General features: G+C 36.2%; 1 protein-coding gene across 4 annotated transcripts in view; it reads left to right on the forward strand.

Moving 5' to 3' along the window:
- The window catches only part of VWA8 (von Willebrand factor A domain containing 8), a 354390-nt gene that overhangs the window by 136400 nt on the left and 203743 nt on the right, over nucleotides 1-14247 (forward strand). For all 4 annotated transcript variants that reach the window (XM_058548243.1, XM_058548242.1, XM_058548244.1 and 1 more), the window contains one exon: nucleotides 3949-4020. In XM_058548243.1, coding sequence (XP_058404226.1) covers nucleotides 3949-4020 — 72 coding nt within the window. The remainder of the gene's footprint in view (nucleotides 1-3948; nucleotides 4021-14247) is intronic.

Below are 14247 nucleotides of genomic sequence, written 5' to 3' on the forward strand. Positions count from 1 at the left end.
TTCATAAAGCATTATGAATTAACCATTAATGAAAAATTTTATCTGTGCCAATTCTAGGAATGATGGCTTGATTAAATTTGCTTTTGTTGCATATTATTACCATTTCCTTTTATGCTCCATTTCGTCTTTGAAGCAGTAGTCTTCAGTGCCTCTTGCATATTTAGGTGCTTCTATACCATCTTGTTCTATGCTCTGTGGTCCCCTTACCACATTGTGTTGAAATTGATTTTTAAAATCTGTTTTTCAATACCACTACGGCAAAGCCTTGTGTTTTCTTGCTTCTGTGTCTCCAGCAAGTACCACAGTACCTGGCACATAGTGACTGCTGAGTGAATGTGTGTTTAGTGGATTAATGAAAGAGGACATAAGATTTTGAATGTTCATAATCAGGAGTATTGTTTCATTAAGTCTGTCATTAAAGAATACTACACTTGCACCAATAAGGAGGAGAAATTGGAGGAAAGAGAGATTAGTAGCCTCTTAAGCCGCACAAGCTTTAGATCTGAAAAAATTTTTAAATGTCTTCGTGTCAAGCCTTGTCCTAAGGTATTAGGATACAGAGATTAAAATACATACACGCACACGCACATGTACACACAGGCACACAGCACCAGTGCTCAATTTGCTCGTAATCTAATGGAGGAGACTGACAAGTAAGTACACATGGTTACACAGTGCGATGAAAGCACCCAGAGGTTGCTATGGTAGCATTGATGAGGTGATCATCCTAGATTGGAATGATCATGGAAAATGAGTTAACCAGGCAAAGTTGAGAGAGTCTCTTAGGCAGAGACTAGCATTTGCAGAGGGCTGGCTACGTGAGAGAGTAGCTCATTTACGGGGCTACATATAATTAATTGTCACTGGCACAGAGCTGAGGTTGCAAAAGGAAGAGTGACAAGAGATGAAGCTGATGAGTTAGGAAAGGGTCAGATCATCTGGGGCTTGCTAATTAAGGAATTTGAATGCTATTCAGAAGTAAGGAAGCCATTAAAAGATTTTAAGCACATTTCCACTTTTGCTAACTTTGCATTGACTCTTTAATGTTGTCTGTGAGTTGGAACCAAGGCAAAGAGAGACTAATTAGGAGGCCGTTGTAATAGTTAAGTGAAAATTATGGAGGATCTGAATGAAGGTGGTGACAGTGGGACAGAGTGGAGAGGACACATTATAGGTCTATTTAGGAGGCAGAGTCAATGCAACTTTGTGTTAGATGAAAGACAGAGATTCTCTGTGAGGGAGCATATAGTCTGCTGGAAAAATAATCAGAAGAGTAAAGAGAAAATTATTCCAAATTGTGCCCATGACTGGGACACAACATAGGAGAAAGAAGGTGGTAGGAGATGAGGCTGAGACTAAATCAAGAAGGTAAGGAGTGACCTTTGTTCCTAAGGTATTAGGAATCATTTAGAGAATTTTGAAGAAAGAAGTGACATGACTTTGAACAAAAAGGCGACTATCAGTACTGTAGAGAGTACATTGTCTCAAGGAGAGACTGAAGACAGAGAAGCCAAATTGGCTGATAAAAATCTAAGCTAGAGATGATAAAAACCTGAATGAAAGCTGTGGGGACAGAAAGGAAAGGACAGATGTAGTTGACTTTTGGGTGGCTTAATAGCTTAGACTCCGTGTTTAATTGACTCTTGATAAGGGAGGAGTGAGATGAGCCAGAGAGTGATGATGACAGAGATTTGGTCAAGTGGTAGAAAATTATGCCGTTAATCAGGATTAAAGATACAAGATAAAGAATGAAGTTGAGGAGAAAGTAATACGCCAAGTTTTCCATCTGTTGAGTTCGAAGAGACTGGGAAATGACCAAGTAGTTTGATACTCACTCAGAAATACAGGGCTGGAGTTGAGGAGAAAAGTCTAACTGTTGAAGATCAGTGTAGAGTTGGTAGTTGAAGTCATGCAATGGATGAGAGGAGTTAGGGAGAGCAGAGTCAGAAGTAGCCGACGTGTGCGTCCCCAACTCTGCGCACAGCCCTCCCTCACCCCTCAGGTGGTTGCCCATGTACAAATAGACACAACCTGCTCTGCCCTATACTGTGACTCCTCAGGAAGTCAAATAAAAAGGTAGTGAGAGAGAACAAATGAAGGAACATGGGGAAAATCAATTTAAGGAATTGCTGCAAGAAGAAGATCCAACCCAGAAGACTATGGAGGGAAATTGTTAGAGAGGTAGGAAGGAATCTGGAGAGACAGAAAACTGGGAGAGGAGACTTTTAAGAAATTGTCTCTGGTACTAAGTGGGCGAAGAGGTTAAGAGAATTATGTAGGCAGTGACCATAGCTTTAGTTAAAGTTTGTTGATTTGAATAATATAGTTCGATGTAATGAGGGCATGGAATAGGAGAACCTGAGAAAAAGTAAAGAAGACTACAAATATAGTTTGGATTATTTTTCAGTATTTACATTGCATTTTTACCTGGCTATACAGGTGCTCATTCCGACTTTTCTATCTGTTCTTCATGCAGATTAGCCCATTTATTTCTGGAAGAACTTAATGTTGTCTGGAAATTGGCATTGACATTTCATCTTAGGTAGAAGAAAGAGGTCCCCAGACCACATTAGCACTAGAACCCAGATTAGAAGAATGTTCTAGGACTCCCTTGAGCTAACATTTGTACCCATCTTCCTCTACTTTGTATATGGGACGCTACCACAGCATGGCTCGATGAGCGGTGTGTAGGTCTGTGCCCAGGATCCAAGCCTGCAAACCCCAGGCCACCGAAGCAGAGCATTCGAACTTAACTACTACGCCACTGGGCCGGCCTCTCTGGGACTCCCTTTCAACTGCAATAGCCGTATACCTTTGTTTGCTTAAGATATTCCCTGTTTACATTTGTTGTCCCAATATAATTATTAATCATATGTCTTTTTTTCTTAAAAGTGTTCCAGAATGGACAATAAATTGATATGCTCACTCTACTTCAAGCCTTGTTAAAACTCTAGCTCCATGGTTTATCTGAAAGCATTTAAAAAAATAAAACTACCAAGATAAACATTAGGAATACTCATCTGTTCTTTAAGGAGGGAAAAATCTTTCTCAGTTTTTCTAAGAAAGAAACTCGGAAAGAAAGTATTGCTTAATTTGACAAGGAGAAGGAAAATATTCTATGTGTCAAAAGAAAAAATAGATAAACCAAGTTAAAAAAAAGAAAAGCAAGTGACAAACTAGAAAAATATATGCAGCATGCATTAGACGCAGAAGTTTAATTTGCCTTTTTTACAAATAGGGAGCTTCAATAACCAGTACTTATGAGGCCATTATTGTTGTGATACAGAAAACCAAGAGAAAGTAATAGGAGTATTAATCGTTCTGAGTATAGTTCTCCCCTCAACCCCTGATGAGCCTTTGTGACCTACTTATCGTTGTCCTATTTTTCGAGATACAAAAGAGCAATGTAATTTCCTCTGTGGCTGTTGTGAACGACTTTAATTTTGTTCTTTTATTGTATTGTGTCATTATTCAGATAAAAATATGTAGAAGGTAAATAATATATCTTTAATTCTAAAGCTATACATCCTTTGAAAGTAATGGTTAAGAACAAGTCAGTGTAAAATGTTCTGTGGAACTCCCCAGTTATTTTAGAAAGCTTTTCTATATTTACACTAGCAAGTGTTAATGTAAATATTATATTAAATTATAAGCCAACTCTACATAGTCAATAGCTGAAAAATATTTGAGTTGAATTATAAAAACTCTTTGAGATATTGGTCAGTGGCTTAGCCTTGCTTAGGTGGACTATTTCAGGTTTTCACTGTCAGTGACCTAATTGATTATATAACTTATAACCACAACATTGATTTTTTTTATATCAAATTGTTTGAGTATTGTCTGTTATAATAGATGTTTTACTTTCCATGAAGATATCTTTATAGCTAACTTTCTCATTTCACTTTGATTATGCAAAACACAATTAACCTCTAGTTCTTTTTTCTCTAGCACATGATAGTGATGGAAGATATGCTCAAAGACTTCCTTCTTGGAGAACACCTATTATTGGTTGGTAACCAGGTGAGTTATAGCCAGAATTCAGATACTAATGAATATATAATAGTAACAGTTTAAAAGCAGTTTCTTCTCCTTGTTGGAATAAGTTTTTAGAAGTGAAATTCTTTTTTTTTTTCCCCAACTAAATGACTGGTTTAATTAAATGATGAGTATCTTCTACCTTCTAAATTTTAGAATTACCTCAGGGCTTAAATCATCCCCCTCCCATTCAATCACCTGTCAAGTCCTGTTCATACAACCTCATAAATATCTACTCCTCTTTTCCATGTCTGTCTCCCTAGCTCAGCTCACCATCACCTATCACCTGGTTTACGGCAATAGTTTCCTAATATCGCTCTACCCCAACCTTATTCCCACTGTGATCTATTCTCCACTGTACAGCCAGATTGATACCTGTAAAACTAAAATCTGACTAAATCTTTTTTGCTTAAATTGACTCCCCATTGCCCTTAGGTATAGTCTTCAGGGTGGCTCACAGTGTCCTGCAGGATCTGACCTCTGCCCACCGTTCTAATCCTAAACTTTGGCTCCCTTCTTTCTCTCACTCTGTGTTAGCTTGAGCCACTCTGAGCTTCCTTCAGTTTCTCATCTCCACTCTGGTCCTTGGTGCATGCTTCTCTTTTCTGCATGGAGCACTTCCAGTCCCCTTCCCACACCCCCTTCCCCTAACTCCTGGGAGATCTTCTCTTGTTCCTAGCTGAGTTAGGTTTTCCCTGCTTCTATGCCTTTTTATCTCCCTGTCATCACATTAGTCGTATGTTACTGTATTTACATATAGAATGACTTGTCTTCCCAACTTGTCCATGTGCTCCTCAAGGGCAGGGACCATGGTTCTTTTGCTCACCTCTGTATCCTTGGTTCCTAGCATGGTGCCTGCTACGTAGTAGATATTCAATATATGTGTTTATTGAAGGAGTGGATGGATATTTTATATTTAGAGGGTTCTGATAATTTTCCCCAATTGAATTATAAGACTTGCAGTGAACACCAAGCACTTTTGGTTTCTAAAATTGGTCTAAAATTAAGGCTAACAAGCTTTCGAGAGGAGTTTCGTCTTTATTTTTCCTTTTTTTTAACTTATAAAAACAGTACATATTCTTTATCCCTTAAACTTATAATTTTAAAGTATTGGTTTTTAAAATAAAAATGGGCCAATGAATGGTTTACCGGTTGAGTGCACAGGCTTGTAAGTTAGCTGGCTAGAGGTTCAATAGCAACTCTTTCTCAGATGGCTGTGACCTTGGGCAAATTGCTTATCTTATTAAGGCTTAGTCCTAATATCTAAGCTGAGAAAAAAATAGTATATACTCTGTTGGACTAATGTAAGTGTCACATAAGGTAATGCATGGAAAGCACTTCACACAGTGCTTGGCTCATAGTAGGTGCTCAGTTAAAATTAAATTGTGTATCACTGTTATTAAAAAGGACTTTAATATTCTCTTGTTTCATTTTATCTGAACAAGAATTAAAAGGAGCTCAGTAGATTATTCATGGTCTTTTTTTGACTATTTGAAAAGTTATACCTACTTTTATATACTGAAAAATTGTTTTTCCTAATGAGTCTATATACCAGAGTGGGAGGATGAAGATCAGTTAACAGTCCAGTATTCAGTCTTTGATATTGAAACCCAGGAAGTCAAGTTCTCATCTCACAAAAAACAATGACTCTCCTCTCACTTTGGACAGAGATGACTCTCATCTCACTTTGAAAAACTATGACTATATAGCCCAGAGTACTTCACAAACTTTATAAGTAGTTAAACTCTGATATATATATAGAGAGAGAGAGATAGAGAGAGAGAGAGAGAGAGAGAGAGAGTGAGAGAGTCAGAATATTATATATAGAATATATATAGAGCTGGGGCTTGAGGAATAATTTTGCTGAGAAGCAGGCTTTCAAAAGGAAGGTCCCTAGAGGTCATGCTATGATGTTCAAGCAGCTTTGAAATATGCCAGATGGTATTGATGCCCTAGGGGTTTAGTGGGTGGGATACAGTTTCTTGGCAAAGGCAGTGCTTACCATTGAGCAGATAATAGAATTGGGGTTTCAGAAGAGTTGTCTGGGTTGAAAGGTTGAAGTTAGAGCCTAGCCAGTAACTGGAGAGATAGTCTAACTTCTGGGGGGTTGGGGAGAGCTATGCAGGGTGAAGGGTGAGGTGTAACAGAGGTTTGCTTCTGCTTTATGATAAGTGAAAAAGAGGCTATGAAAGTGCTTTGAAATTACTCTAGAGTGATGCAAATGTTGGTGTGAAATCTGGTATCTTACCTCTAGTCTGTTTCCAGTCCCAAAGAAGGGAATAATACAGTAGAGCCAAGGGCTAGGCAGTGGGGTGGAGCAAAAAGCAGCTACCGCTCTACAGGTACATGGCTGGACCCCAGCATGTGGTGAGGATGAGAGATGTCACTAATTTTCAGGCTTGCCTATAGTTACTCAGGAACCATGGGTAGAGCCTGTGGGTTGAAGATCCTCAGGAGGAGCAAGGCAGGAGGCGTGGGCTATCACAAAGGTCTCTCTATTGGTGCTGTCATAAACTCCACCTATCATCAGCAGGTCACAGTGTCTTGTCTTCTTTTACCGCTATCCTATCACCCTCTGCTTTGGAGAAAGAGAAAAATTGACAAAGAGAGATTGTATTCAGTATAAATTTGCTACGTCACCTGGCCTTTTTCATCAGAAAGACTTTTCTGCGTTAAGAAAGGTTACGTTTTCTATGTTAGAAAGGTTTTTGCTACGTTAGCGGGCCTTTTTTATCAGAAGGGTTTTCTGTTCTTTCCTTATAAACCTCTAAGACTGTTAGTGTTATATAATGATACCAATGTTGAAGGAACTTTTAAATTTTGTAAGTAAATTCTGCTAGCTGTGTCCACTAAATTATCTAGTGAAAAAGTCTAACTCTTAGGCTGCTATTTGATGTCCTCTGTTGTCTCATCCCACTCTACTTGCAGCCTAGTGTCTCATTCCTCCCTTCAAACTCTTGTCCTGAGGTAAACTAAGTATTCTCTATTCTTATCAGTGTTGTACTCCGGCCTTTGATCTTTGGCAGCACGCTCTCTTTTCCCCCTTGTCTTTGCCTATTGAAATCCTTCCAACCCCAGAGTGGCAATGTGATACCACGGAAAAGCAGAAAGCTGGGAATCCAGAGACCTACCTTCTTGTCCAGATTTTTCAACTGTCTATGTGATATTGAGTAAATTGCTGTTCCTCCTCAAAGGGCTTTTTCTTTTTTTTTTCTCTTTTCCTTTTTTTTTTGTTTTTCCTTATCTGTAAAATGATAGGATTGGAATGGGTATTTTCCAAGGTCCCTCTAGCAGTAATATTCTGTAATATGCTTCTTTAATAAAGTCTTCCTGAACACTTCAGCCTGAAGGTTTGGCCCCATTCTCTGAACTGTTATAGCAGGTCCTTTATAGATTTCTCTTGGCTTCTATTAGACTTATGCATCTACCTGCCATCTGTCTACTAAAGAGAGAGAGAGCCCCTTGAGAGGAATCTTAGTTATTTTTGCATCCTCCCTGTTGCCTTGCATACAGCAGACATTCAACAAATATTTGCTGAATCAATTATTGGAATTTAGAGGACTACCTAGAATAAATTCCTACTGAGTAGTCAAAATGATTTAGAAGTAATATGAATTTAAAGTTTAGGCTTAGTTGAATTCCTTTCAGGAGATTCTAAGACAAATTGCCTGAATTTCTTATTCTGTAAAATTGCAACTGTTTAGTGAAGGAAAAAAATAAATTAGAATCTCAGGAGTGCCCACTTAAAAGAGTAAATAGGTGAGTGGCATATTCAACTGGATATAGTTATATACTGATAGGATCAGACACTGGCAGCATTATCACTAGGACAGAGTAATGACATACTAGTGATTTAAAAATTTATAATAGTAATTAAGTGCTAATTAGTATTTAGCTAATTAAATGAGGTATAATTCTGTTCATGTTTACATTTACCAGGTCACGGAGTAGAAATTGGACCAAGGTGACTGGTTGAAATCTAAATAGAACTTTTTGAGTACTTTAGCCAACTTCAGTTCCTTTCAAACTAGTTTTCAAAAGCTAACGTCTGTGTTAAGATCTGAGCAAGAGTCTGTGGGTCGACTCTTTTTTTCCTCCAGCTTTGTAAAGGTATAATTGACAAATAAAATTGTAATATATTTAAAATGTGCAGCGTGATGATTATCAAATACATATACATTGTGAAAAGATTTACCCCACTGAATTAATTAACAGAGCCCTCACCTCTTATATTTACCTTTTTTTTTTTTTTGGTGAGAACATTTAAGTTCTCTCATCGCAAATTTCAGTTATACAATAGAGTGCTATCAACTGTAGTTATCATCTTATACATTAGATCCTCAGACCTTATTTATCTTATAACTGAAAGTTCATACCCTTTTAGCAACTTCTCCCTATTTGCCCCACCCCTAGCCTCTGGCAACCACTTTTCTACTCTCTGTGTCTATGAGTTCAACTTCTTTTTTTAAGATTCCACATATAAGTGATACCATGTGGTATTTGTCTTTCTCTCTCTGGCTTATTTCACTTAGCATAATGCCCTCCAGGTACACTGTGGTTAGACTCCTGATGGCTTCCATATGGTAAGTACCAGGGGGTGCGAAGCCCTTGTAGTACTTGTTGGCAAATGCAGAGTAAGTACCCCACAAGAGATGTGCTTTGCCTAAGGGCTGGTATGGAGTTACATGTTCTCCTTCCCTGGGCTTTCCTCAGAGTCCTGATCATCTAGATTTCTTTTTTAGGAATGTATACTTCTGCAGTCATAGTAACGCAGGTCTTTCATCAATAGCTTTGAAAATGCCCTGCTTCATATATCAATGGTATTTCAGTACCTCTCAATATTTTATGCATCTTCTCACCTTCACCCTTATTTCCATCTTGTGAAACAAAACAATGAAAAAAGAAAAAGGCAAGTGAAGGTGCAGCTGGTAGGTTGAGGACTGCTGACTCTCATGTTTTCACTTAAATGCAAAGGGACAACCATCTGGGAAAATGCCTATTTTGATCACATTATTTATTTTGAGACTAAGTAAGCCATTTGTAGGAGTTAATCAGGCTCTTTTCTTTTTCTTTTTCTTTCTAAAACATTACATGATGACTTTTAAAAAAAAGAGTCAATTAGAAGTGAAGCTTTGGGGATTAAATATTGACAGAGAAGCTGGCAGTGCGTTGGTATAATTATACAATAAATTGTAATGAATGCTCTTAATACAAATGTCTATAGATAGATACAGTGTATTCAGCCTTCTGTTTGCAAACTAAAAACTGGCTGAAGTCCATGAAAGAAATTTTTCAGTAGTTGAAGTTGTGAATTTAGAGATGCTGTGAAAGATTGCTCAGTTACCAGTGGCAACTTTGACAGTGAGGAAATTAAAGGGAATAAGTGTTGATTTCGAGGTATCTCAAGATTCATCATCTTTATTAAGCCCAATCCTACCTTTTCTTTTCTTATAATACTATCTTTTCTAAGAATCTATGGTATTAGGCAAGATTTCATAACTGTTGGGAAGCTAAAAACAGTTTCATAAAGATCGCTTATTGTAGCAAATAAAGTAGCCCGCATCTTATTTTGGTAAAACAAAATTGATTTTTTTATCCTTTCAATTTTCTGTGTGGGATTTTATGGCACAGCACATCGATTTTCCAGTAAGTGAAGCAGAATTGCTGCCTGTCAGCCAAAAGGGCTAGGGTGCCCTGAAATTACACGTTTGATGGTCCTTTAGAATATAATGCTGCATACTGTAGAACCACTTTAGTGTGCTGTTACATGCATTATTTTCTACTTACTATAATTATAACATTACATGTACCTTTCACGCAATTAGGAGTTTCATGCTGGAGTTTTTTTTTTTTTTAAATCATAGCACGACTTTCTATTTATTTCACCTTTACTGAGAGAGAAAAAAGAGAAATGTCTATTTATTTTTGAGCTAGTGATGCTTTTTCTGCCCCAACTCTACTCAAGAATAAGCTTTCTTTCTTCCCAAGTCTTCTTTTCTTTTGATTTGTGGAGCTATATTCTATTTGATATGTAAATATTTATTGCAAAGATTTGGAATTATAGAATCAGCCTATAGGTGCATAATTTCTTTTTGTTTAAAAACTCCCTAGGAATAAACTTCTGATTTTGTGTAAGAATACTTGAGTTTTGAAAGGCAGTTGCATTTTATCAGATATTTGAAGGAAAAAATATTTTAGGAATGTAGAGTTCTAAAATGTTCAGGTACACCCTTTCATAAGAATTATTTTAAAAATATGCAGTGTTTTGTTTTAAGAAATGAAAATTTAATCATGTATATATAATGATATTCCCTGGTTTCTGATGTTAGACAAATTGCACAGCAAGTAATCATAATTTAATTTATATTTAATGGAGCACAATTAATTGTTCACAATCGCTTCTACAGGAATATAGTTCAGTAAAATTATTTGCCAGGATTTGTCAACTTTTTTTTTTCGTCTTGAGTCAGCCCTTTGTATTATTTTACCAAATAGCAGTCTGGTGAAATTTTTATACTTAAGCTCTCCTTGTATTCCACAGTCCATATTTTTTGCCCTTACCAAAATTCTAATATATTGTATCTTCCTTATCAAATAAAAAGTCAGCTTTGGCTTCTCTATCCCCGACTTTCATGTTCTTCGTTTTTACAGTACTGTTTCTTTAGCTACCTTCAATTCCATAGCAGTTTCTGATCTATCAGCAATAAGATAAATCTTAGAAAGCATCTCTTAATTTTCTTTTCCTGCTAAAAGTTGAAAGTGGCTCCACCTTGCCTATCAGATAAAATCCCTTTCATAGGGAGACATTCAAAATGACCTATGACCTGGCTCCAAACTCCTTTTATAATTCCAGTTCTTCTGAATGTGAGTTTCTTACCTCCCTGAGTGTACTGTGCCCTTGTTCTCCCCCAGCCCTTTTTCATCTTATTTAGTTCAGGTCGTGCTTCTTCCCCTCATCTTTGGCTATGAATATCCTGCCAGTTTTGAAGAGCTCAGATGTTTTTTCCTCTATGAAGCCTTTCTTAGTCTCCCCAAGTAGAAATAACCTTGTTTTCCTGTGAACTTTCATAGTATTTTTTCACTATTTTGATTCAATTTTCTTTTAAAGTTGCTGTGATATGTATTTGATCTCATCTATAATTGAATTATAAGTTTCCTATAAGCAAGGATTAAAAATGGTAATATGTGTATGTTTTACAATTTCCAATGTACTTTTCTTTAATGCTCTCATTTAGTTCTACAATAACCCTTTGAGGGAAATATTTTAATGTTCCACATTTTACACATAGGCCTTCTGAAACTTAAAAAGGTTAAAATATTTGCTCAAGATCACATAGCTAGTTAATGGCAGAGTTAGAATTCAGACCTCCAAACCTCATGCTTTTTTTTCACCATGCCATACTAATTCTTATACTAGTAACAGTAATAATAATAATAACAACAATGACAACAATAATATATAATTTCTAACTTTTGTTGTGTGCTTATAATAGGCCAGGGACTATGATTTACATACAGAGTACAGGACATTTAAAATTTTTCTCTTATGAAAAATTTTTTTATATTCTAAGTAAAGTATATAATGAACTCCTTTGTGCCCATCACTTAGCTTCAACAATTATCAGTATTTTGTCCATCTTGTTTTATCTATCCCTCAAGCCTTTTTTTATGTCATCTTTTGATATACTGTTCTATTATATAATGTATTTTTCTCATAGATATCTCAGTGTTTATGTTGGCTATGACCACAATTCCTTTATTATACCTAATAAATTAACAACAATCCCTTAATATACTCTGATACCCTGCCTATTTTCAGTTTTCCTCAATTAAAAAGTGCCATTTTCAAGTGAAAATACGACATGCCAAAATTTATGGGATACAGCAAAAGTGGTACTAAGAGGAAGGTTTATAGCAATACAGGTCTACCTCAAGAAACAAGAAAGATCTCAAATAAGCAATCTAACAGTGCACCTAAAGGAACTAGAAAAAGAAGAAAAAGCAAAGCCCAAAATCAGTAGAAAGAAGGAAATAATAAAAATTAGAGCGGAAATAAACAAAGACTAAAACAACAATAGGAAAAAATCAATGAAACTAAGAGCTGGTTCTTTGGAAAGATAAAAAAAATTGACAAACCTTTAGCTAGACTCACCAAGAAAAAAGGAGAGAAGGCTCAAAAAAATAAAATCAGAAAGGAAAGAGGAGAAATCACAATGGACACCTCAGAAATACAAAGCATTATAAGAGAATACTATGAAAAGTTACATGCGAAGAAACTGGATAATCTAGAAGAAATGGATAAATTCTTAGAATCATACAGCCTTCTGAAACTGAATCAGGAAGAAATAGAGAATTTGAATAGACCAATCACCAGTAAGGAGATCAAAACAGTAATCTGGAGCCTCCCAAAAAACAAATGTCCAGGACCAGATGGCTTCCCTGGTGAATTCTACCAGACATTCAAAGAAGACTTAATACCTTTCCTTCTCCAGCTCTTCTAAAAAATTGGAGAGAAGGGGAAGCATTTTAACTCATTCTACGAGGCCAACATTACCCTGATACCACAATCAGACAAGGATAACACACACACACACACAAATCACTGATGAATATAGATACAAAAATTCTCAACAAAATCCTAGCAAATTGAATACAACAATACATTAGAAAGATCATACGCCATGATCAAGTGAGATTTATTCCAGGGATGCAGGGATGGTTCAACATCAGCAAATCAACCCACATGATCCACCACATTAACAAAATGAAGAATAAAAATCCCATGATGCAGAGAAAATCAATAGATGCAGAGAAGGCATTTGACAAGATACAGCATCCATTTATGATAAAAACTCTGAATAAAATGGGTATGGAAGGAAAGTACCTCAACATAAAAAAGACCACATATGGCAAACCCACAGCTAATATCATACTCCATGATGAAAAACTGAAAGCTATCCCACTAAGAACAGGAACCAGACAAGGATGCCCCACTATCACCACTCTTATTTAACATAATATTGGAAGTCCTAGCCAGAGCAATCAGACAAGAAAAAGAAATAAAAGAGATCCAAATTGGAAAGGAAGAAGTAAAACTGTCACTATTTGCAGATGACATGATTTTATATAGAAAATCCTAAAGAATCCACCAAAAAACTTTTAGAAATAGTAAATGAATACAGTAAAGTTGCAGGATATAAAATCAACATACAAAAATCAGTTGTATTTCAATACACTAACAATGAAATAGCAGAAAGATAAATTAAGAATACAGTCCCATTTACACTCACAACAAAAAAAATAAAATACCTAGGAATAAATTTAACCAAGGAAGTGAAAGACCTGTGTACCTAAAACCATAAAATATAGAAGACACAAAGAAGTGGAAAGATAGTCCGTGCTCATGGATTGAAAGAATTAACAACTTAAAATGTCTGTACTTCCCAAAGCAATCTACAGATTCAATGCAATCCTTATCAAAGTCCCAATGACATTGTTTATGGAAATAGAACGAAGAATCCTAAAATTTATATGGAACAACAAAAGACCCCGAATAGCCAAAGGAATTCTGAGGGAAAGAACAAAGCTGGAGGTATCACATTACTTGATTTCAAAATATATTATGAAGCTATAGTAATCAAAGCAGGATGGTACTGGTACAAAAACAGACATACAGATCAATGGAACAGAATCAAAAGCCCAGAAATAAAGCCACACATCTATGGACAGCTAATTTTTGATAATGGAGCCAAGAACATACAATGTAGAAAGGAAAGTCTCTTCAATAAATGGTGTTGGAAAAACTGGACAGCCACATGCAAAAGAATGAAAGTAGACCATTATCTTACACCATATACAAAAATTAACTCAAAATCGATTAAAAACTTGAATGTAAGACCTGAAACCATAAAACTTGTAGGAGAAAACATAGGCAGTACGCTCTTTGACATTGGTCTTAGCATCATCTTTCTGAAGACCGTGTCTCACCAAGCAAGGGAAACAAAAGAAAAAATGAACGAATGGGTGTACCTCAAACTAAAAAGCTTCTGCACAACAAAGGAAACTATCAACAAAACAAAAAGACAACCTAACATTTAGGAGAAGACATTTGCAAACCATGTATCTGATAAAAGATTAATATCCAAAATGTATAAAGAACTCATATAACTCAACAACAAAGAAACAAACAACCCAATGAAAAAATGGGCAAAG

This window comes from Diceros bicornis, chromosome 9 (assembly GCF_020826845.1).
Source record: "Diceros bicornis minor isolate mBicDic1 chromosome 9, mDicBic1.mat.cur, whole genome shotgun sequence".
In the NCBI taxonomy this organism is placed as follows: Eukaryota; Metazoa; Chordata; class Mammalia; order Perissodactyla; family Rhinocerotidae; genus Diceros; species Diceros bicornis.